At 32.4% G+C, this 26,852-nt stretch overlaps 1 protein-coding gene across 1 annotated transcript; it reads left to right on the top strand.

Moving 5' to 3' along the window:
* The first annotated feature begins 14,878 nt into the window (after nt 1–14,878).
* LOC105763600 (uncharacterized) lies at nt 14,879–18,928 on the top strand. Its single transcript, XM_012581864.2, has 5 exons — nt 14,879–15,189; nt 15,433–15,575; nt 15,872–16,053; nt 18,183–18,296; nt 18,384–18,928. Exons 1-5 carry the CDS (start codon nt 14,965–14,967, stop codon nt 18,509–18,511), a joined length of 792 nt encoding a protein of 263 aa, XP_012437318.1. The 5' UTR covers nt 14,879–14,964; the 3' UTR covers nt 18,512–18,928.
* The last annotated feature ends 7,924 nt before the right edge of the window (nt 18,929–26,852 follow it).

Below are 26,852 nucleotides of genomic sequence, written 5' to 3'. Positions count from 1 at the left end.
TGTAATGGAGTTATATGTTGAGTTTGTCAAGGCTGATGGATCTGGCTCATTTTCAACGATCATTAAGTCAAATGTTGGAATTGAAGCTGAAGCAGAAAATTCTACTACACAGTTGTATGGTGGGTTCACTGGCTTGTTACTAAACCACTACTACGATGTCCCTGAAACATCTATCGGTATACTCTCGTCAACTTTCGACACGAATCTAAACTTCAGTGGTCAATACCAGTCAGGTATGAGCATAACCCGAATCTTAACACTCGGGCTCAACATTCAATTAGTGCATTTGATTTCAACTACGGTGTGGGATCAATGTCATGGGTCGGAAGCACTTATACTATAGGTTCATCGACGTACACTAAACACAAAATCGGTGCAGATTTTGGTGGGCACATGGGTTACAGAATAATTGATGACTTACTCTTTTCGACGGGGGCCGAAGAAGGTACATTGAACCGCTTGCTAGAAGGGGACAATGAAAGCGCAGATAAGGAAGAAGATGTGGCTGATGAAAAAGATATAGGTGAGGAACAAGATGTGATCGATGAAGAAGATGCAGGTGAGGAACAAGGGACTATAGATGCAGTTAATGAGGAAGAGTCAGACCTTGAGCCAATCCGATGTGGTCCAAATGGTTCAGAGGTGGCACTATTTTTTGAACCGAAACCTGTTCCAATAGAGCTAGAACCTTGCAGGTCTGACAATGAAGGCTCAGACAATACCCCGAATCCAGATCCACAATATAGGCCATATGAACTTCTGCCCTACATGACCAACATTGACCTATTAGTCGAAGGTGGTTTAGAGTTTCCGTGTCTACCGCACAGAACACCTAGCTAGGCAAGCACATCGTGCGATGTATAAGTACTAGAATTTGAAATGGAATACCCAAACAAAGATACTTTCCTTGCTGCACTGAAGCGGTACAACTTTAAGAACGGCGTGAACTACCATGTCACGAAGTCCCATTCCCAGAAATTTGAGGGAAAGTGTGCAATTTGCAACGGAAGATGCAAGTGAAAAATCATGGCATCTTTACAGAAGAAGACTAGGTTGTGGGCAATAAAGAAGTATTCCGGTTCACATACCTGTATTGCGACAAGTGTAAGTCAGGATCATTCTAGGCTATACTCAAACATGATTTCTAACATTATTCTATCGATAATGAAGGTGAGTCCCAAGATTCCTGTACCGGTGTTGATTGCGAACATCCGTAGCTAGTATGACTACAATCCATCGTACTAAAAAGTGTGGGTTAGAAATAGAAGGTTATGGATAAGTTGTATCTCAGTTAAGAATATTCATACAACTATCTAGGGCAATGGTGTCAGATGTTGGATCGGTACGTTCCAGATTCTATAATCGATCTGGAAATGCACCCAGAATACTCTAACAATTGATTGGTCCCTTGGAAAAGATTATTCCATCGAATCTTTTGGACCTTTGAACAATGTATAGAACCTTTCTGGCACTGTAACCCTTTGGTGCAAATTAATGGCACCTAGCTGTACGAAAGGTATCAACATCGGTTGTTAATTGTCATTGCTTAAGATGGTAACCGGAGGATTCTACTGATTGTGTTTGTAATAACTTATGGAGAAAAGACAGATGATTGACATTTCTTTCTGAGTAGGTTGTGTCACCGCGTTTGCTCTCAGCCTAACATATGTGTTATATTAGACAGAGGAACCGAAATCTTATCTGCTATTGAGTGCCAGAGAAGCCTTTGGTATCGTACTCATCATAGGTATTGCATACGACATGTCGGATCTAACTACCACTCAAAATGGCCTTCAAAAAGTGAGCGAGATGCAGTCATTGACATGGGTACGTAGTTGGCACTACCTACACAGTCATGTTAAACCCTATTTTGTTCATTGTTTGCATTCATGGGTATGCTTTTCTATACAGGTTACGAGCTCGTCTAACATTATTTCCATAAAATGTTGAACAACTTGGGTGCCATCAATAGCTACGATCCTGTGTACCTAGCGAACATACCATTTAAATAGTGGGTGCAATTGTATGATGGGGGTTTACGGTACAAGCACATGATTTCAAACTTAGTCGAGTGTATCAATTCTGTACTAAAGGGGACGCATCATTTGTCGATAACCTCGGTTGTGAAAAAAACATACTTTCGCCTGGTTACCTTATTTCCAAACATGGCAAGGGAGTACGCTGGACAAATAATGGGTGACCATACTTGGTGTGAGGATTTAATGAAAGAAATCAGACAAAATACGATGAGAGTGAACACTATGTATGTAGTGTGCCACTCGTATCAGAACCTAAAATTTCAAGTCACAGAGTACGCTAGGCCGAACCAGGATATGTCAAGGGTATCATATCGTGTCAACGTAATAAGAGAGACTTGCGATTGTGGGAGGTTCTAAGCACTTTGGTTCTCATGCGTACATGTAATTGCCACATGTGGGAACCTAAGAATTCAGTACATGCCTTAGATCAACGACGTGTATAGTTTCAGACGCATGTATAGAGTATGAACCTATGTCACATCCCAAAAGGTCTCCCAAATACCACCCGGATATGGAACAAGATGGATATTTGAGAGATGGATGGTCAACAGAGGTTATGCATATACTATAGAAACCTGGGGTATACGAGGGCAACATGTTCTGCGTTGAGGGGTACTTTGGGGCCTCAACATCGATAGCACTATTTTCTTTTAGAGAATATATTCATTACAATGCTTCTATTATTTTAAAGTTTCAATTTTTTTATTTTTATTAACTTACGCATAACTCACGTTAGAATGTAACAAAGACAAATATAGTGTTGGAATGAAAATTTATAGTTTCTTTATTTATGTCATATATATTTACATCGCAATAGTAATAAAAAAATCAATTGTGTCATCGAGGAGAATGTGTGCCGCAGGGCGACGGACGACAGACACGAGGAGGATTTCTGAGTACAACCAGAGATGCAAGCCTATAAACTTGATCATTGTCATCGTCCTCATCATCATCGCCTTCACCCCTACCCTCTTGCTCATCTCCATCTCCATCGTCATCATAGTGTTCTTTGTCTCCGTCTTTTTCTCCATCTCCCACCTCCATGCTCGAGTGCGGTGTCGTCCTAGCCTCCTATCGTGTATCCTTCATTCCACTGACAGACGGTTACACCGATGACCCACCTCGATAAAAAAAATCATACAGGCGGTGTTTGTGTCACTGTCGGTGTACAATCGTAAGGTGCCATAAAACACAGATATGTCGGCATTGATGTGCTCAGGAGAACTTAATTCTAAGTTGTAACATGCATACAGTGGGTCGACCTAGAGGTGGAGACTCAGGGTTAGAGTTGAATCTTGTCTAGTAAGAGTAAGTGATTGCCCTGGTAAGTCACATACCCCAGCTTATGTTATCCATAAACCGAGTAGAAGTATAACTGGAAGTCCCCCCATTCTTTGCCTCAGCCTGGGAAGCGTGAAAAAAGATCATTCATCCCTAAATATCGCACTCAATCGAAAGCAGGTTTCCATACAGGGGTTCCCTACGAGGGTTCTGAGAGCTTGGGTGGGGCACTAGTTAGTTAGTTAGGTTAGTTAGCCATTCGTCATAATTTGGCAAAGACCTATTATCCATGGGAAAGCACCCCCCTATGCTTATGCATAGGAAATTTATAGTTATACGTAGTATCCCCCTTCCCTTGGGTTGGGTAATCTTGGTCATGGAATATTATTTCCAAGACTAAGTAAATATGTCAATATAGTAAAGCTACCTTTGTAGAATTTGTTAGGATCGACCCGATTAAGCAACAAGTAAAAAAAATAGCAGAATAAATTGAAAAATTGAACACACAAATTTAAAGTGAAAAAACCCCTCCAAAGAGGATAAAAACCACGGGCAAAGATAATTTTACTATAATGGTAAAAGAACGAAGAGTACAAAAGATGGAGATAAAAAACTAAACCCCGTAAAACAAAGAACCCTCAAAACGTAAACACAAAATTCTCTGAATGTGTTATGAGTTCTAATATCTAATAGGTGTTTTTTCTAAAGTTGTAAAAGAACCTATTTATGGCCTAAATTAGTAAGTCAAATAAACTATGCTAATAAATGCTAAATATATTATACTAATAAATACTAAATCTTCTAGAAAGAAAATATATTTTGTTTAACTTGACTTGTAAGCAATCTCTTAGAATTTGGGTCAGACAACTCTAACATAATTTTTATAACTTAAATTAAGGTATATATAATTGTATTAAATTCATTGGCAAAATCAATTAACTACCGTGCTATAAATAATATTTGTATTACGATATTTTGATATACTGAATGTAATAATGGATGTTTTAGTTAAATTTGAACTTGAAACGTAGCACCTTATAGTCCAGATCCGACAATTGAGTCAGGTATGGGGTGTTACAAAACTTGTTTATTCTAATAAAGTCAGTAAATGCATTTGGAAATTCAATTACAATAAAGTGAATTATCTTATGAACTTCTGGTTCACATTCTTTTGTACAAGAGTCTTAGATAATTATAATTCATTCTATGTATTTTATTTATCCAACTTTTTATTCTCTCCCCCTAATGGTGGGAAAACTATCTCATAATAATCAACTCATTTTATAACTAAATCTCAAATTAATAGCTAAAAAATATTTAATAATATAAGGAGACTCATATCAATGTACATTCCCAACCTCCTATGATGGCCCATCTTTGTGCATTGTTGTGGAGAGGTTGAAACATATATTGCACATCCAAAAATTCTAAGAGGGGAAATTTTTAACTCCTAACTAAAAGTCAATTATAATATAGAGTATTTATTATAACTTATATGCTTGATGTATGCAAGTGTTATAACATGTAATTCAACATAATCTCATGTTGAAATAGGAAGCTTTGTTCTAATTAGTAATGGTTTAGATATTAACCGAAGGTGTTCAATCAATTATTTCTCTAAATCAATATGCATATAAATAAAAGGCTTTGCAAAAGTTGTTCAAACTTATATACAATAATCATTAAAAGCCCGAGATATAAACTAATTAGCATTAGCAAAAATTGTCTCGATTGCAAAATATGAAAGTTTTATTCTTAAATTAGTCATTAAAAGAAAAATCTCACAAATAAAAAGTTGTGATTTGATAATGCACATGTGATTTGTCTACTAAAATCATATACATCCACTTGTTAGATAAATGGGCTCTTAATTCTTTTGCAAATACAAGAGATTTAATTTCAACTTTTGCTAGTGAGGTTCTAACAAATCTTCTTATTTAGAACAAGTAACAATTAAGAAATCTTTAAAATGAAGAATCTTCGTGTTCTTTAATAAATATCCATGTAAATTCTCATTTGTTGCATCATTATTGATTAGGATGGTCTAACCGATCATGCCAACTAAGTAATATATTTGGAATAGGAAATTTTTGTTTACCATCTCATGTGATTCAACTATATTAATATAAAATTATGATTTACCATCACATGTGATTTAACCATACTAATATATGCATAATATGAATTAGAGGAAAAGATGTAGTTTTTAATACAAAATTATTAGCCAATATAATAGATTTTATATATAGAAATTAATCTTCTTCTCAACCACAATCTTAATATGATATTTGTTATGAGAAATATCTTTTAAAACTTATTAGTTTACTTGAGACCGACTAGAACATAATGCATTAACTATCACAAATTATGTTCTTTTGAATATTGATATACTAGCTCTTATCAGGCTTCAAATTAATTTTGTACTACAAAATAGTATATTGATATTGACTTGTTTTATTACCACATTGATAATGTAAATTATCTCTAATTTTCAAAGGTTATCTTTAGAACTACTTTCGTTTTGTAGTTTCCACTTCTTGTCATGATAAAAAGTATTATGACTATTTTTATGGTGGTTATTATTATGCCACCAATTTGCATTTACTTTAGGGAATAAAATAGATCCTTTCAGATAGACTTATATCCGTGCGAATAGACGATTTATTTAAACAAAGCCAATATCACAAAAAATTTCTTGTTTAACATTGAATCTTGATGATTTTATTAAGAAGTAAGAAAGTTAAACTCCATTAGTAGACTTAGAATCTAATCAAAATTTATCAATACCAAAATTTTAACCTAAAATAACAGTGGGGTGTGCCTCACATTTATTGGATAGGCACTTAGAAAAATAATCGACGAGTAACTGAAGACTGCCAAAACAAGCCCAACATCACAATGAGGAGCACTGAAATGTTAGGATGATGCTAAGAAATCCCAAGATGAACGTGGCATCAATGTCATGACAATGAGAGCATAGACGTCATGAGGTCACAACGTTTTCCTAACTTATGCAACGGCGTTTTGACAATTTAACATGACTTCTTTTTCCTAGTTAAAATCTGATTACTCTAGGAATATTTTAGACATATTAGGACTTTATTATTAGCTTATTTAAAGGGTCTTTGTAACCCTATTTTAGAGAGTTGATAGAATATCTCTTATGTGAGATTTGGTGAAGAGTTTTTAAGAGAGCTTTGTATTTGAGTTTTGAGTTTTGCTCTTTTAAGGTTGTTTCCATCTTATACTCTCATTCGATGATTGTTTAGTGAAAATTTGAAGTATCATTATCCATGTTTTTTTATCCTCTTAATTAAGAGTTTTCCACGTAAATATTTATGTGTTCGATTTTCTCTATTTTTCTTGTTCATTGTTTATACAAGTCGATCCCCAAAAACCTAGTATCAGAGCTTGGTTCAGATTTTGCAATCGACTCGTTCAAGATGGAAACAATGAAATTCAATATTGAGAAGTTCGATGGAATCACAAATTTCAATTTATGGCAAGTTCAGATGACAACAATTTTAATTCAGAATGGCTTAAAAAGGGTTGTTACCGAGCAAAAGCTAGAAAATCTAGACCAGTCAAGATGGGAAGAGCTTGAAGAGAAGGCTCTATCAACTATTCAGTTGTGCATCATGAATAATGTGTTGTAGGAGGTGCTTACAGAGAAAACGACAACAAATTTATGAAAAAATTAGAAACCCTATATATGAAAAAGTCTTTGGCTAATCGATTGGTGTTGAAACAACACTTATACATCTTTTGAACGGACGAAGGTGAGTACCTCATGGGTTACATCAGTTAATTTGTTTCCCTCTTAAACGATCTGAAGAATGTTGAGGTTAACATAAATGATGAAATCAGGCTATGCTATTATTGTGCTTTTTTCCCCTTCTTAAAAAAATTTCAAGGAGACCCTAATTTACGGTAGAGATAAACTCTCATTTGAGGATATGAAGGGCAACTTGTTAAGCAAGGAAAAGCTCAATAATGAGTTAGGTTCGGGTAGCAAGTCTGGTAGTCAAGCCTCGATTTTGGTTGCTAGTGGCAGACAACAGTCTAAGGATCTAGGTCAGAACAAATCTAGGTTTAGATCGAAGTCAATGAATTGTGACAAGACATGTAACTACTGTAAGAAGTTGGGTCACATAAAGACAGAATGTTATAGGTTGAAAAATAAAAATAGGAGGGCTGTTGAGAGTGACGAGGAACAGAAGGTTGAGGTAATCGATACTAGTGTGGCCGAGGATAAGGGTGATGATTGGTTGTTGGCGTCTACGGTCGAAAGGTCTAAACTTATGTAAGAGTGGATTCTAGATTCAGGGTGTTCTTTCCATATGTGTCCAAACAAGGACTTGTTCTCCACATATAGTCCAGTTGAATGTGGTTGAAGGTGGAGTTGTGCTTATGGGGAACAATTCACCCTGTAAGGTAACCAGTGTTGGTACCATTCAGATCAAGATTCGCGACGAAATCATTAGGACATTGTCAAATGTCAAGCATGTGCTTGATTTAAAGAGTAATCTCATCTCCTTGAGAAATTTAGGCTCAAAGGGTTGTAAGATTGTCGTCGAGTCAAGCGGCATTAAGGCATTAATGAGAGGTCGAAATACCGACAATCTTTATGTTCTGTAGAATTCAATGGTGATTGGTAAAGTAACAATTTCCTCATTTGTTAAGGAGTTAGAGTCGACTCATTTGAGGCATAGGCAACTTGGTTATATAAGAGAAAAATGTATGACTGTTTTGAATAAGAGAGGTTCTCTTTCGGGTGCAGGAGTTGAAAAGACATAGCATTGCATTTATGGGAAGTAGACACGGGTCAACTTTGATTTGGCACTTCAAAAAACTAAATGTCTTCCAGTTTCAAAGTTCAAGCACTGCTTGGACTCGGTTAATATCCTGCAAAGGTCAAGTTAGGCTCGTGAGGAGCATTTCCAAATAAGGCGTATTAAATACGAGTCAAGGTGGAGATTTGTGGGGTGTGTCTCACATTTATCAGACTCTTTATAAGCACTTAAAAAGACGATTGACGAGCAACCGAAGAAGGGCCTCGTCATGATGACGCGATGAAATCCCAAGATAAAAGTGGCATCGATGTCATGACAAGGAAAGCATGGACATCACGACGTCACAACGTTTTCCCAACTTATATAGCCGTGTTTTGACAGTTCAACAGGACTTCTTTTTCCCAGTTAAACTTTGATTACTTTAAGAATATTTTATTTATATTAAGACTTTAATAGTAACCTATTTAAAGGGTCTTTGTAACCCTATTTTAGAATCTTGATAGAATATCTCTTATCTGAGACTTGATGAAAAGTTTTTGGAAGAGTTTTTTAGAGAGCTTTGTATTTGAGTTTCGGGTTTTGCTCTTTTAGGGTTATTTTCTCCATCTTGTACTCTCGTTCAATTGTTTGTTTAGTGAAAAACTGAAGCTTTCTTTGCCCGTGGTGTTTTATCCTCTTAACTGAGGGTTTTCCACATAATATTTGTGTGTTCGATTTTCTCTATTTTCTTATTTGTTGTTTATACAAGTCGATCCCCAACAATAAATTATATGACATTGATACACACCAAGGTCAAAAATATTGAATCAAAATTCATACCGATATTAAATCTTTCACCATTCTTAAGAACTTAAAATAAAATAAGTTAATAAAGACATTTATAATTAATCATGAATTAGTTGATTAAAAATTAATCGATATAAAACATTAAATAAAATAAACTTCTTGTAAAACTTTGCATTTTGCCATATAAAATTTTGGAAATTATGGAGAATAAATTTGATCATTGATAAAATGAACTATCACTCTAAGAAAAATCATGTTGATGACATATTATAAAACTAAGAAAAATATAGTAAGAACAAGAGAGAAAAGTAGATACAAAAGTGAAAAAATAAATCTACTTTTTACTTAAATATCTTAAGCTTATGCATTTCCTCTATTTATACTGTCTTAATTACCATAGATTACAAAAAAACATAAATATAAATTGTTTAGGAATTATCGAAGTTGTATGAACATCTATTTATGAATAAATTTTAACAAAAACTATTTTTTATTACTTTCTAATTTAAAAATTTTTAACAAACACAATTTCTTAGCAAAATTAAGGGTAAATGCTAATTTTAGAAAACAAATAAGAATATAGATCGATTTCTTAATTATTTAGGGTGTGGCATGAAAGTGCGAACGTGCTTTTAAAAAGCACTTTATACAAAAAAAAAGTGATTTCTATTACCATCTTTAGTTAGAAAATTAAAAGCCGGTGCTTTCATGCCTTTGGCTCAAGACCATTTCCTAACTTCAACATTTTGGGTTTTTTAAATTCACGTTATTTAAAACTTTTCTTGGGCTCTCTTTGTTTGCCAATAAAATGTTTTCCGGAAAATGATTTCTGAAAAATGATTTATTTTTCTGGTGTTTGGATGAATCTGTGTAAAATATTTTCTATTGTTTGGCAGATTTCCTGAAAATATTTTCCGAAAAAGTAGTTTTTACATATATTAATAAATTTAATATACATATTAATAAATATACATTTTAAATTGTTTTTACATATATTGCAATGATTTATATATAATAATACTCAATTATTAAGCTAGAATATTAACCGTCATAAATTGAAAACAACCAAAGTCAAATAAATTATTTGTAATTGTGTTATAAAAAAATAAAAACAAGGATTGAATAATTATGAATTAGCTTCCAAACCACAATTAATAATAGAAATTAATATTATCCAAATGCATAATTAGTAGTACACCATATAATAACAATAACATTGTCCAAGTGCATACCTAATATTACACCACATAAAAGTATTCCTACTAAGAATATCACACAAATTAAAAAAGACGATTGGTCTCATCCTTATCACATCAATACAATGCTGGTCATCACTATATAAAATACTATTAATATAATTTTCTCTTTCATAATCTCGATTCACACGAGGGTGAGAAGCAATTTCCTTCCTAGTTTTTAATTTTTTAATCCAAAGAGCCTCAAAAGCTAAAAATGAAGCCACGACTCCGACAATTGTATTTTGATGTTGATTACGATTCATCTACACAAAATTATGCTACGCAAATATTTGATCACTACAAAAAAGATGCAAGATTTTCATAAGATCACATATATGACTAAAAGTTACCATGACTAAAGTGCATACATACACATCAAAAGCTAATTATAATTGCATTAATAATTTTTTGAGAAATTAAATGTTCCTGTCAAAAAAATTATTTAATTTTATATTAAGATAATTTTTTGATCACTACAAAATATTTTCTATTGTGGTAGGTTTCCTCAAAATCCTTTGAAACAGTTTCTCCTGCAAAGAACAAGGGAAAAGAGAGTAAGGATTTATATAGTAGATGCAATACCAGACGTCAACCAAGGACAAATGAAAACAGTTATACAATTGAAAATGAAAGAAGAAGAAAGCCTGCAGCAATATTTTAAAATGAAGGGTTGCAATGAAAGCATTGCAGTGGGAAACATAGTAGGCTGAAATTATTCATAACCAATTTAAGACAACAATGAGCAAGACTACGGGACCGATGGAATAAAACAAGGATGCAAATCAACCACAAGCACCATTCACCGCATATGAACAAATCAATAAATCAGAGAACTAAGTAAAAAATCTAGAAGCAGAGAGCTCTATTGTGAGAACTGAAGACACAAGTTCAAGAACTAGGGAACTTTTTCCAGTTTTACTACAAACACAAAAAGGTGTGCATGCTTGCTACAATCATCATTTTGCCTTTGAAGAAGTTATGACTGATTAGGGGAGCTCAAAGCATGCGGCTTCTAAATTGAGGGCTTAATGTCTCTTCAATATAGGGTTCAGTTCCGAGGACAATTTTTATATCATGTGACTATCTTTCTAGAACATAATTATAGGACCATTTTATCTTATTCTGTAAGCATAATAAAAACTTATGGCACATCGTAGTCGTAGTTTAAATTTAACCAGCTTCAAGATACTTGAAATAGTTGCTTTAAAGCAAAAGAATTTTAAAACCTAATATCATAGTAACTTGCTAAATTTGAGAAAGTGACATTAATTATAATTTAATTTTTCTATATATAAACTAAAATTACACTTTTTTCCTTCAAAATAATTATATTATTCTTGAATTTTAAAATTCTAATGTACTTTCTATTCCAAAAGCACTTTTAATTTTTTGCTTCTGAAAGCAACAAACAAAAAAGAAGTATCAAAAGAAATAGCCAAACACTGCCTTTGTATTTTTTGTATTTATTTATTTATTTTCAAGTTTTTAAACAACAATAGCTCATCAAAAACTTGATAATTTTTTTAAGGTAATAAAGACTAAAGAACTTCATGCTGTGATCATGTGCTCAATACTGAGGTGAAGGCCATTCTGTTCAGTTTGGAACTAGCAGCTGAATATCGACCCTCGAATGTAGTAGTGGAAAGTGATTATACGTTAGCAGTAACAGAGATAAACAGTTTGAGTCCTAGTTTTTGGGAGTGGAGTGGTTTGCTTAATGATATTTTGGACTTGGTCTTGTATTTGGGGTAATGTGTTTTTCACCACACTTTTCAGCTAGGACATCAGTTTTCCCATGCATAATCTTACTAAGCTTGATTGTAATGTTGGGGAGGATTAAAGATGGTTGGGCTCAACTAATTAATTTCTGTAATCCTGATTTATGGGATGACTAAAACACCTTACTGCCCTCTATAAAAAAAAAAACCAACGAATAATCCATACACTAAATGCAAGTAATTCAACCAAGAACCATAAGGAGAAGGAAGCATGGTGAAACCCAGAATTAGAAAAAGTACCCAATAATCCATTGAATGAAATGTATAAAAGGAGAATGCATGGAGAAATACAATTTACAAGAAAAACTGAATATTTGTTTAAGATCACATGTCTATTATATTTGGAACACATGTCCAAACTCCCAACAATATATACATACACATACATGGCTATTATAACTGAAATGTATAGAAGAAGAATGCATGGAGAAATACAATTTACAAGAAAATGAGATCACATGTCTATTATATTTGGAACATATGTCCCAACTCCCAACAGTATATACATACATATACATGGCTCATGTTATTACAGTAATAAAATACTGGAAAACATAAATGTGAATGTATGTATGTATGTAATGTATGCTGCCCTTACACCACATAATATTCCCATCCATCTTATCTGTAGTTAACTTTCAAAATATTCCCCAATTTTAAATCCAAGCCAAGATTGAAATGAACAAAATCCAGTTTCTTCATTTTTCTGACTAATCAACAAAATCCAGTTTCATAAAATGAAATGCTCCATTTAACACAGTAAAGCCAGTTGAAGCTAAAAAATTACCAATTTTTAATTCCTCAAGTTTACATCTCAATCCTACTTCATTCGTCGAACCTCAGAAGTTGAACAAAATAAAAAAAAAATACCAATACAAATATGCAGAAACCCCTAACAATTACCTAGAGCTTGCAATCAAGAATGCGGGTAGAAATCCACCTTCGATGAATCGCGAGAAGAGGTGACGATTTAGGCTGTAATTTTTTAGCAACCTAACGAGAAGAGGTGAACCAGCAGGCATTACAAATCTGCCATTAGAAGAGAACCAACATGAGCATAAATAAGAAAAAAGATAGTGATATACCTGTGGCTGCTAATTTTTTAGTGTTTCTTCAAAATATAGAATTGACGACGGTCGATTGACAGAGATGACGAGGCCAACGAACAGAGGTGAGAAGGAGCGGCGGAGGCTGATAGATAGAGAGGAAGGGAGAACCACAGCTATCGAGAGTGTAGAGAAGGGAATGGAAAATGTCTTACGGATTCCAAATCGGTAAGATGTTTTCTGGAAATTGGGAATTGATTTACCCGTGTTTTGGAAAATGTTTTCCTTTAGAATTCATTTTCCACCAAACAAACGCCGAAAAATCCGGAAAATGTTTTTCAAAAAACATTTTCCACCAAACAAACGAACTTTTTATTTTATTTTTCTTTCAAATTTATTTTTTTATTTTCTAATTTTTACTTTTTAATTAAAGCTTATAATTAACTCAACTCATATTGATTCAAGATTTTCTATTTTTTTATTTCTAATTTTTAATTAATATTTTTAGTTAATAAACACTTTTAATCTTTATTTTTAATTCATTCCTTAATTAACAACTTCTTTATTTATATAAATAAAATAAAAACTATGTAATTATATAATTAAAAGTTATATTTATATATATGTGAATATATTTTATTTTTAAAAACATCAATTAATTTTTAATATATTTTCTTGATTTATAATTTTATATGTCAAATATTTTTTTCTACCTATATTGTGTATGGAAAATTCTAATATTATGAAATCAACTAATTATTTCAAATATTATTGTTTTTTAGAGGTAAATTTATTAATTCATTTAATGAATGAAACCATACAATTCAAAGAGAAAAATATAGAAACTACTCGTCTTAGATGATGAAGGACAAGCTCCATCAACATAACAAAGGCTTTAGCCTCAACATCAATAAAACATTATGACACGTTGACAATTAGTTTTGTCATAACTCAAGCACGACATATCTGGAGTAATTGCAAGCACTTAATACAATAAGGAAATCAACCCCGGATGGTTTAAAGCAACGGGCAAAAATCGACAAAAGAACCGAGCATTCACCAAACTAGAGAGGACGGCAACAAAACCATCCCTAAAATCACTTGTAAAACTAAATATTACATGCATAAGTAAGACTAAAAAAAGTGCTACAAGAGTAGACAAAAATTTTTAAAACTGAAGACTTATTAAATAATGAAAAAACAAACAAAAATAATATAAAATTTAAGACAATACGGGTCCAAATCGACACATGAAATAATTTATTATTTTGAAATACTCTCAAAATAAAAATAAATTAAGAAGTTGACGAAGAGCTACCCACTTTCCAAGAAAAAACAATTGGTGGTCGGTAGAGTTTTAGCGTATGACATGTACCGTCATCTATCCATCACAACTTGTGAAGACAACAAAGATACTCACAAAATAGATTTGTAACCTGAAAAGAAAGAAGATATATGTAGTGAATGAGAAAAAGAAAGAAAGAAAGGGATGATGTGAGAGGAAAAAGGTGGACGATAGCCAGCCCGGAGGCTGGCACTATTGCTAAGCAAAACAAAAGATAATAAACAAATGACTTAGAGAAAAAAAAGGAATTTAAAAAAAATTTGAATATTATTTTCTACTTACATTATGGGTATGATAAATTTTAATATTATAAAATCAATTATTTATTTAAAAATCGTTATTTTTATTAAATATAATTTTGTAGTAAATTACCATTTTGAACAAAATCATGTTGACAACATGTTTTAAATAAAAAATAGACAAAAATGAAATGATACTTCTACTTTTAACAAAGGTTATAAAAGCATATTCTACCGAAAGAAAAAACAAAAACGTATTGGGTTTCCTTAATATCTTTTGCAGGAAAATGAAAATGAAATATACGAGCACGAGATAGAAGATTATTGTAAGTTTTTATTTTTCTTTCCTTCCCTCACTCCTATTCTAATCCAACATAGGGTTACTATAAAAAAAATTAAAGAAAAAAAGAAACGTAAAAATGGAAGAGGAGAGACTGGAAATGAAGTTGGGAAGTTACGGAGGTAAGGTGAGTGTGTTGGAATGGGAGACAGAATCGGGTGCTGCGGAGGAGACGATGCTGCTTTGGGGAATCCAACAGCCCACTCTCTCCAAACAAAACGCCTTTGTTTCCCACTCTTCTCTCCAACTCCGTCTTGATGCCTGCGGCCATTCTCTCTCCATTCTCCAGTCTCCTTCTTCCTTGGTATTTTATTTTTCAATTTTTCTGCCTTGCATGCTTCTATTCCTCTGCATCTCTACTTTAGCCTTTAGCGGCAACTGACCTGATTTCCTTAATAGATTTAGCAAAACAATTTGATATTTTCCTTTCCTCAAATTTCTAATCAATCTGGAAGTCACTTGAACATTTAAAGTGTATCTTGAACTTTTGGTAAATCCTTTTTTTGCCGTTATCCGATTTTTCTTTTCACCCCTAAAATTTCTGCAGGGAAAACCTGGAGTAACTGGAGCAGTCATATGGGATAGTGGAGTTGTGTTAGGGAAGTTTTTGGAGCATGCTGTGGACTTGGGAATTCTTGTTCTGCAAGGCAAAAAGGTCGTTGAATTGGGCTCTGGCTGTGGATTAGTTGGGTACGTCCAATATCTTTCATGGCCTAAACTTGAATTATTCTGAAATTGCGGCGGCTCTTGGAAAAAGGAGAAAATTGAAACTCACGGACTGTTTCAAACTCTTTTGACAGTCATATTATTTGTCTTGACACAAATTTTAGCTGTCATGTTGTTTAGCAACAGAATTTTGGTCTTCTTGAATTTGCGTATCTTACGCATAGAATTCATGATTTTAGTTTATATGTACAAGTAATTATAAAGGTTTTAATGAAGACTATTGCTTATCTCACTTGGGAGTATATTATTTGCATGTTCAGGTGTATAGCAGCTCTTTTAGGTGCACAAGTTATCCTCACTGATCTGCCTGATAGATTGAGGCTACTTAAAAAGAATGTTGAAAGCAACTTGAGACATGGAGTGAGGGGTTCTGCTGCTGTGAAGGAACTCACTTGGGGAGATGACCCTGACAATGACTTGATTGAACTTCCACCTGATTATGGTACTAAGATTCCCCTATTTCTTCCTAATTTGAAGCTTTGGCAGTGTTAAGTTACAATTGTCTAGTTTGATAATAAAAATAGGGACGCTGAGGTTCTTTTCCATGATTATGCAATAAAAGAATAGATTTTCTGGTGGTAGGCGGAGTGTTCCAAACATACTTTGTTAGGCAATACTCAAGTATAAGCTTTATTTCACTGATGCTTTCATTACGTGCGAAAATTCCTACAAGCCCATAACATGGATTTGTTTCAACTCCAACTATGGCTGTTAATTTTGAATTTATAAGCCACAGATAGAAAAACAAGCATTGGAAATAGATGAAACTAAACTTCTCTTACGGCACAAATAATGCGTCCTCATGCATGTTTGCTCATATTAAGTCCTGATAAATCCAATTTTATGGGCTTCACCTCTTATTTGTTATGGTATCAGTTATTGCCTGCCTCTCTTCCTTATTGTATAATAAGCCTGACATAACAATTGTGAAGAATAACACATAATAGGTTCTTTGTCCTCATTTGAGGGTTAATGTTAAATAGTGATATTATTATTCACGTGAAGAAGCCACAGTATAGCCTCATTATCCTGCATGTCAAGGGGATTCTAAGTGCTGATAAGTTCCACATCTATTAGCTGTGAGATTTTAAATTTACCAGTTGATTTTAGCAATGTTATGAAAAGCATATGCTATGTACTAGAAGCCTTACATTATCTGAGCTGAAAGGCTCAAGGAAAAAAAAAGTTCTTTGAAGGTGATAGCTTCGAACTCTATGTATGAATTATGTCTAGTAAGCTTAAAATATGTGATAATTAAGGAATTTAATACATGCCTAATATGCTTCAAAGATCAATAATTATCATAACTAATGTGATCAAATAAAGACACAAGCTTCCCTTATTTTATTTAATTGTGCTTCATTGCATTATTTAATTTTTTATTTCTGTAAATAGAGCTGCAGCTGACCTTTTCGACTTTTCAAAAAAAGTAGCTAGCAAAAGAAACCAAAGTATGCTTAAAGTTGGGTATGCTTTTTCTGCTTGTTTCACTATGCATAAGTTGGGCATGCTTTTTCTGCTTGTTTCACCTTGAAAAACAAAATCAGCTAGGCACAAAAGGCATGTGTTTTATTAAAGCATCTTGCCTGAAGGGATGAAAGATGCTTTGTTTGATATGAGCTGCATCTTAGCACCTAGATGCATGTCTTGACTAAAAGGAGTTTTAGATTTGGTGCCTCGTTTCTATCAATCAGCTGAGTTTAACTTCCACCTTAAATAGTTGTTATTATGTTTTCAGTTGACTGGGCCTTCACGTTAGTTAGTGTTGTCAATGTGTGTGCCCAGGCACGTCTACACCTGCACCTTACTGTTAAACAACAAAATCGCTTCAGATCCTCTCAGGCAAGGCCATTTGATCAGGTGCAGATCTAGGGCATCTAGGTGTGCTTTTGTAAGGCTATAGGCATAAGAAACGCCTGTTTGATTGAAGTTCTCTTTAATTTCTTTTACATTCAGCTTTCTTTATTAAATGTACCTTTACTAGTAAAAGAAGGGATAATATCAAACTTTCTACTTCAATATTTTAGCATTCAACAACGAACATGGGACCATAAGGAAATCATGCATATTGGCCAACAAAAAAAAAATTGCATTGTTTTGTAGGTAAACTAGACCACTCTTTAGAGTTTATCATCATAACTTTCAAGCTTATATATATGGCATATAATGTACACATAGAGAAATATATACATAGCCTAACTTCACCGAGGCAGGAGCTCTTTCTGCATGATGCGCCTGAGACAATACAAGGGTTCTATTCACACTTTGCCATTTCATCCAGGGCCCATAGGCCTTAAAGTTTTAGATTGAGTGGTGGAGTTTTTGCTCAATGAGTGTAAAGGCTCTAGTGATAATAGTAAGGACCAAAGATTTTCATAACTTTGGATCATAACAAATAAATAAATAATTTCATTTTCACCTAAGGAGCTAATGTGTTGAAATTTGACTTTATGTTGGTCTCACAGTGCGGAATTCCTTTGCTAAACATGTGGAAATTTCTCCTGATATCATAAATAATTGATCAAATTTAATCTTGTATTCATTGATAAGTTATATGTACCAGTTTTCTAGTGCTAGGTTCAGATGTGATCTATAGTGAAGGAGCAGTTGTGGATTTGTTGGACTCCCTTACACAGCTATGCAGGCCACAAACAACGGTGTTTTTGTCTGGGGAACTTCGAAATGGTTAGGATGTCTCCCTCACAAACATAGGTACATGTATCAACATAACTTCACTTACTGATGTGTTGCTCTTGATGCTTAAAACTGCAGATACTGTCCTTGAATGCTTTCTAGAAGCTGCAGTGAAGGACTTCGTGGTTGGGCGCATCAATCAGTCACAGTGGCATCCAGATTATCGTAGTCCAAGGGTTGTCATGTACATCCTAGTGAAGAAGTGAGGTCAGACAGGAAAAAAATCACTGCGAATTGTGAGCAGATAAAGTCGGATATTCATTCAGCCAAATTTTGAACATGTTTGAGTAACCTATTTCAATCTTTTCGATACAGAATCGAAAGACCATATCCTGGCGTGCTTAATGATGCTTGGATTTGCTTGACTGTAGGCTTATTGCCATAGATATTTGATTTTCCTTTGATCTACTCCTATGGCTTTTCTTGTTCTTTTAGTGATAATCTTTTTTAACTAATCAGGAGTAGTCAACTAAGCTCATGGTGTAATGGTAAAGGACTTGATTATCAGCAGATTTAGAGTTAGATTTCTGAACAATTCCAATCCTAAATATTTGTGTTTTTTTAGCTTTTCTTGTTTTTGTTGCAAAAGTCATCAAATGAAGTTTACTGTTTTTTCTTATTAATCCTTTAAAGTCTTCAATTTCTAACGTTGCCTTTGGATGTTATAAAAAAATAGTTGAGATGTTCAATCATAACTAAAAACCTAAAAATATAAAAAGTTGTAAATAATTATAAAAACACAAATAAAATGTAAATAAATGAAACTATTAAAAAAGTACGTAATTTTGAAAATTTAGAAATATGTTAAAATTTTTAAAATTGTAAAAAGAATAATAAAATTATAAAAAAAATTAGCTAAAGTAGAAGAATACTCACCTAATTATTCAATTCATTCTATTTTAATCACTAAACTATTAATTTTGTTATTTAATTACTCTATTTTTCAAATTTACTTTAGCCGTTAACTTTATGTAGAAGTCTAACTGAGTTTTTTAATTAGACTAATAACAAATTTAGCTCTTAAATGTATATACATTCTAACACTTGATCCCAAATTTTAAAAAAGTTCAATAAATTTTACCTTCAATGTTTACAAAATTGTCATTTTAATTTTAATTCTAAAAATATAAAATATATTTAAAAATCTTAAAAATATTTTTGCATTTACATTTTAAAATTTTGTAATTGATATACACTTTTTCTCATCGCTCATTTTTTCATCAACAAAACATGCGAAAAGCCTACAAATTAAATCTATTTTTGATTCAATCTCTTTTGATTTACTCCCTTTTTCTATTGCTATATTGTTAGTTTCAAATGCCTAATTAAAACCCAGAAAGTACTTAAAATTTAACAAATTTATAAACCTAGAAAATTAGTTGGGTTGATGACACCAACTTTAACGGCCTTACTCTTTGCTACAGAGATAGTACCAGTTTCAAGCTCTAATGTTCTTATGTCTATATTATTTCTAGTTCAAGCATTGAGAGAGATTGTAGGTCAAGGCTATGGCATTTGATATTTCCAACTTATTCAATTGAACTCAAGAAAAAAAAATTGAAAGATACTGTGTCATTTTGAGTAAAAACTCTTAGATATATTTTTATATTTACTATTTAAAAATTCATATTTACTTTATCTTTTCCAAAATTTTGAGATTTTTAAAATATTTTTATAATTTTTATAATCATGACTAAAATGACAAATCTGTAAACATAAAAGACTAAATTTGTTGAATTTTTTTAGATTTAGAGTTGAATTGATAGAATGTGTAAACATTAGAAGGCTAAATTTGTAATTCCAATAAAACAAACCCTACGTTAGACTTCCATTAGCCAACTAACAGAAGAGTCACTAAAATATTTAATTTCAAATAGTTGAGTGACAAACGAAAAAATTAATAGTTGTGTGACCAAAATAGAACGAATTGAATGGTTAGATGACTATTGCTGTACTTTATCCAAAATACAATCCAAAAACTCATAAAAATATTAGAAATTGTAAAAGATTGTTAATTTTTTTAAAAATAGTAAAATTGTCATTCCTAATCACATTTAAAATATTAAAATTTGATATAAAATTGTATTTAAAATGTTTGAATAAAATTGAACAAATTTTTTATATCATACATATATTACAAGGTCTTAAACTCCTAGATGATGTGGATAGTGTAATTTTTTGTCACGTGGATTATTCATATTTTAAATTAATTAGTATTTTAAAAAAATATGATTAGTTTAAAAGAATAAATATTAAAAAAACTATTTTAACCATTTATCTTTTATTTTATTCTAATTTTTAGTTTAAAAGTTTTGATAAACATCCATTATCTTTTTCTCACGTACAAAAATATTATGCCATTTATGCTCATAATTTTTAACTTACGAATAAATTAGCAAAATAAAAAGATATGTATTGATAGGAATGTCCAAATTGTGAATTTGATTTAAAATTCTAAACGAACATAATGAAATTTGGAATTCAACTGAACCTGTAATGCGAACAATCCATGTTAGATCTAATAGAAACAAGAAAACTGAATAAAAAATTAGCATTCTTGAAGAGTTCTTCTTGATGAGATCTAATTTAATTAAAGCTGCCAAGAAGTGAAAATAATCAGTCAAGACAAATTTGATGGATTAAATAACAAAACCAAATGAAATCACAAACTAAGGAAGAAATTGGCTTGGTCAGCCAAGAAGAATGAAGATCTAAGTATTTGGAGGTGTTTTGGATCAATCTTGATGGAGAAGAAACTGTCGAACTCAAATTTAAACAAAAGAAACAAAAATAGATTAGTAAGTGATTGAATTGAATGAAAAAGAAATCAAACACCAAGGAAAGAGAGAGACAACCAAGAGGGAATCCAAGATCTAAAATCAAAAGAAACTATTCTTAAACTCTAAATAAGCCTCCAATCAAATCTAAAATTAAAACAACAAAATTGTTTATTAGAATGATTTTTTAAGCCAAAATAAAACTACACAAGAACAAAAGAAGAGATCTCTTATTTTTGAGTGATTCTTGATGTAACAAGATGGGAAAGCATCTTTTCTTGGTTATTTATGGCTTGGAGATAAGTCAAGTAGAAGATGAGAAACATATAAACAAGAACCGAAAAATAAACTAAATAAAAGAAGAAAAAAGATGGAAAAAGAAGAAGATGGCATGATAGTGCCCTAAGGAGCCTTGGAATTAAAGAAAACGATGGTTCCCACAATCTAAAAGGTTGTTAAAACTTCTTCTAAAAGAAATTCAAGAGAAGTATGCCAACTAAGCATGACAACTCATCAACTAACTAATTAACATGTGAAAACTTGTCTAAGTGGAAATTCAGTCAGGGTCTAAATGGGCTCCTAGGGACGAATTCTTATATATTGATCCACTTATTAAATAAAACTTAGACTGAAATTTAAAAAGAATTACAGATTGGGCCTTTTTGACAATTTGGCCAACTATTCAACTGACTCATTGTCTAAACTTCATATTGGGCTTGTGGACATCTCAATGGGCTGATTTTTAAGAACTTGGACTTCTGATCTATTTGTTCTCGAATTTGACTCGTTTAAGCTCGTAAATGTAACCCATTGCACACCAGCTTCAAGAATCAGTTTCTTGGATCAAGAATTTCAAGATTTGAAAATCTTGATTTTCTTGATTCTTGAAATAACCCAAAACAATAAAATTGGACCAAGATCCAATTTCTTGATTTTCTTGAAAATAAGAAAGTGAATCTTAATTTTTTTTCCTTGTATGCACTTATAGGGCCTTTGTAACAAAATCTTGGATAGTTCCATTTAATCTTACCTTCGCTTTTGAACTTGTTATTAGGCTTTGTGGTAAAGAAAGTCCATCACATCCATGATGCGAAACTTAGGGCCCAATCTCAAGCCCATAGACATGATGGACTTTCTTTACCACATGGCCCAATAACAAGGTCAAAAGCAAAACAAATCAATGCAAGATTGAATGGAACTACCCAAGACTTTGTTGTGAAGGCTCTAAAAGTGCATACAAGGGAAAAAGAAAATCATGATTCACTTTCTTATTTTCAAGAAAATCAAGAAATCGAATCTTGGTCCAATTTTTTTGTTTTGGGTGATTTCAAGAATAAAGAAAATCAGGATTTCAATCTTGGAATTCTTGGTCAAGGAAACTGATTCTTGATGTCGTTGTGCAATGGATTACACTTACGAGCTTGAATGAGCCAATTTCGGTAGCAAACAGATCACAAGTCCAAATTCTTGAAAACTAACCCATTGGGATGTCCACAAGCCCAATATGAAGTTTAGAGGACTTAGTTGAATATTTAGCCAACTTGTCAAAGTGACCCAATTTGTAATTCTTTTTAAATTTCAGTCTAATTTTTATTTAATAAGTGGAGAAATATATAAGAATTTGACCCAAGGAGCCCATTTATACCCTTGACTGAATTTCCCATCAAATTTCACACTTAGACAAATGTTCACATGTTAATTAGTTAGTTAGTTAGTTAGTTGATGAGTTGTCATGCTTATTTGGCATACTTATCAAAACCCTTAAATTAAGGAGATTAGGTAGCACTTGGATGGCTATATATAGTGTGCCCCCTTTTTATTAAAAATTTATTCGTCTTTTGTTTAATAAATACCTTTTGAGTTTCTTTCTTCAATAATTTCTTATTAGTTTCTTTTAGAAGTAGTTTTAACAATATTTTAGATTGTGGGAACCATCTTCAAGCATTGACTTGCCAAGAATACTTTCTTGGAGGGGAGATTAGAGATGTTTGAAGAGAGTTGTGGTTTTTTTTTAATTCTAATGTGTTAAAAGAAGCTTTATTTGATAAATGTTTTGATATAACAAATATAATGTTTTTCAATAAAATTAGTTTTTGAATAAAACTTGATAAATTTCAAAGTAAAAATTTATTTTAAAATATTTCTAAGAGATAAAATTTTAAATCTAATTTTTCAAACACTTAGAAAATATTTTGGAAGTTCTTCAAAACAAAAAAAAAAAATTGCAAACATTTTTAAACAAGTTAAAATGCTCCCAAAGGTCAAAGTACCGATACCCTCTATAAGGTATTGATACCCTGACCCAAAGTATGGATACCGATTTGAGCTTCGAAGTTCAAAAAAATCAAGCAAAAGTCCAAGGTACTGATACTTTTAATCAAGTATTGATACCTTTCAAAAAATTATCGATACCCATGTCTGGTATCGATACCAATTTGAGTTTCTGTTTCACAAAAAATATTGAGCACAAATACAAAGTATCGATACCTTGCAAAATTTATCAATACCTTCCCCTGGTATTGATACCGTTTTAAGGTCCGATGTTTTGAAAAATAAACAAGAAATTTCCCAAGTATTGATACCCTCCCCAATGTATCGATACCTCATAGAAAGTATTGATATTTCCTCTATTGTATCGAAACTATAGGCTTTAACAATCACTAAATTTAAGCATTAAATGCCCAAAGTATCGATATCCCTCCAAAGGTATCGATACCTGTTGTTGCAGGAAACATAAATGCTTTGGTTTACAGATCTCCAATGGCTCCATTAAGTTTCTCAATAACCACAATGGTTGGAAATCAATTAAGGGGTATAAATATCAGCTTCCAAAGCCTCTACAATAACAAGAGAGATTACAAAAAGATCAAGAGCTGCAAGATACATAAAAAATTCATTATCAACCTTTTGTGCTTCAATTCTTCATCTTTTTTCTACAAGCACTTGCGAGCAATTCTTTGTGTTTTATCAGCTCAAGTGTTATTATTGTGTGAGCCATCGCTTGACATGTGAACGTCTGGCTGGAAATACTACAGCAAAAAGATATATTAAGCAGTGGTGTTCACAAGTATACAAGTCAAATTGTAATATAGTAAAGTGTTACAATGAAACACTTCGAAAAGTATTCCGAGGATTGTACCCAAGGGATTGCGAATTGAAGAAATTTATTATTAAATTAATTACCAAAAATAATTACTAATCTACTTGAATCATAAATCAGTAGTGTTGATGCAGAATTAAAATATTAATTAAACTAATCTAAAATAACCTAATGGAATTTAATTAACCTAAGATATCATAATTGAATTTCCTATTCCTAGTGCTAACGATGCTAGTTCTCGGCCTATGATCGATTAAATCCATAATTATCAATTAAGTCTCTAATTACCTTCAACTGAGTTATTTACCACCCTTAGCTACGAATACCATTTCAGTTTCATCTTCATTATGGATTACCACCTAAGTCACCCTTTCGGTCTCTTCCTAAGAATATGGATACCCTTTTGGTCCCACTTGTCTAGATATTTTACTAGGGGCATCATTCCCTAATATACTAAGTATTCTTGAATAAACACCCAATTTTAGTTAAATAATTACTTAATTAATAAATTAGTTTCATAATCAAAACATGCAAGATCTAAAATACGCACAAGATTTTATCTCAAGATTCACAAAATGTTATTTGATCAAGTTAATGAAATATAAATAACGGAATAAAAGAATAAAGGAAAAGAGAATGTTCATTAATAAATAATTGATGCGTGGCTTCAGAACAATCTTCGCTCGCAATCATTTTCACATCGAAATAGAATGATCCCGACTAAGCGAACATAAGAAAAACTAAAATAAAACTAAAGAATGAAAGAAAACAAGAAATAAAAATATGAAATATTATTTCGACGATTCCTTAGGGAGAATCCCTAGGTTGACTCCTTTCTAATGATGTTATAATGGGGTTTATACAAGCTACAATTGAGGGTTTTAAGTGCCTAAAATGTCTTTTAATTAATTAGGGTTTTAACGGGACAAATATGCCCTCAACGACTACCAAAACACAGATGTGCGTATCTAGATTTTCATCGCGATGTCGGCCCTATTTAAGCTTTGAATGCTTCAATGTTTGGTGTCCCTATGTTGCATGCTGGTTTTGTGATGTTGGCATCGTCATTTGTGCTCTTTGACCTGAAATGGCATCCTAAACACTCAAATAGCCTATTAGTTATTCTTGAGACCCAAGTTGGCCTAACAGGTCATCAAAATACTAAAAAGTGCGTAAAAATGCTTATTTTGCAACAAAATGGATCTAAGCTAATAAAATGGAAAATGCAATAAATAAACATAAAATGACTAGAAAAAAAGCTTGTTAAGTGCCGAAAACATTTTAATTTGCAACAATAAATTGTGGCAGATCAAACTCCCCCACACTTAACTCGTTGCTTGTCCTTAAGCAACAAAACAAAGAAATAGAAAATAATAAGAAAACAAAATGACTAAACGATGCTTGAGCATGCTTTATATGTGAGATTAGTTTGGAACATTATAAACAAGACAATGTAAAGAAACATGTAAGTCAAGCACGATATATAATTGACTCTCGATTTTCAATATCAAACACGTTAGTTTAGTATGTTACAAAGTAAACAAATTCAAGAATGTCAAGCATATTATTCCATCTAAAAAAATGCATAAGTACACATTTATGTTCGCAGAATAAAAGTGGCAAGAATCGTCAACATTCAGTTTAATTTTAATCCATGAGTCGTATCACTTAGGTCACATAGGACTTTTCTACTTGTAATGTTCTACAGCTTAGGTTGGTTCAGAATTGAAGAATTAACTCTACAAAACGTGTTAAACACGAAAATAGTTTGGCATATTATATTGACCCCAATTCTACCCCAATTATATCATTTACCTAACCACCTTATGTCCCCTTCTCTTGCCTTCCTTTTCTCTCCATTTCCAAAGGTACATTATAGTATCCACGAGTATAATCATCTTAGTGAGTCTTTTGTGCAAAATGAGTGTTTTTTTCTTTCTATTTTTGTTCTTTCTTTCTCTTCCTTTTTACTCACTTTGCTTTTGTTCATTCGAGATTTTCTCATTTGGATTTTAGCCTTCACAAAACTTTTCTTCACTTGATTTTTTTTCTTCATTTAAGCACAACTTTGCAAGAATCTTATACTCTCTATACTGTAATATTCCTTAGTTTTTACTCTCAATTATTTTCATTTTGAAACCTCCATTATGTATCTAGCTAACCAGCAATATTAATGGCCCAACGTCTAAGTTCGTGCTGGGACCAAAAAGAAAAGGATTAAGAGATTATATACTAGGCTTACAGTTTCATTCAAGGTTCATCAAGAAAATAGAATTAGACCCAAAATAAGGTACTAGGGAATTTATACATATGGTTGGATTTTTGTCTCTAGTGGTGACCAAACAATGCCGTAGGTAATCCCTATGTGTTTCATTTCATAAATTCAATTAACTAAAATTTAACACTCTAACAACCTATAATTCAAACAAACATATATGTTTTTCATGTACTTATTTTTCATTTGGTATGCTTAACACACTTTCACCTATTTATAGTGTAACAAAGTGAACTAATTAATTTAACATTAAACAACCTAAAATCAATTACTATCGAGCTAAATTTACGATCTATACACATAATCCTATTCAGGGATTTAAATAGCGGTCCGATATTGGAATAGCGGCCGCTATATAGCGGTAGCGGTGCCGTCCGAAACCGCTATTACTGAAA

Source organism: Gossypium raimondii, chromosome 12 (assembly GCF_025698545.1).
Source record: "Gossypium raimondii isolate GPD5lz chromosome 12, ASM2569854v1, whole genome shotgun sequence".
Lineage (NCBI taxonomy): Eukaryota > Viridiplantae > Streptophyta > Magnoliopsida > Malvales > Malvaceae > Gossypium > Gossypium raimondii.
Note: the sequence above shows the minus strand (reverse complement) of the source record. Positions and strands in the feature narration are given on the sequence as shown.

Excerpts from the sequence above, each read along its gene's own strand:
- LOC105763600 (XM_012581864.2), top strand. The coding sequence starts at position 14,965 with ATGGAAGAGGAGAGACTGGAAATGAAGTTGGGAAGTTACGGAGGTAAG. Across the intron at positions 15,576-15,871 it reads TCTGGCTGTGGATTAGTTGG|GTGTATAGCAGCTCTTTTAG; the intron begins GTACGTCCAATA and ends TTGCATGTTCAG. Across the intron at positions 18,297-18,383 it reads GTCTGGGGAACTTCGAAATG|ATACTGTCCTTGAATGCTTT; the intron begins GTTAGGATGTCT and ends TTAAAACTGCAG.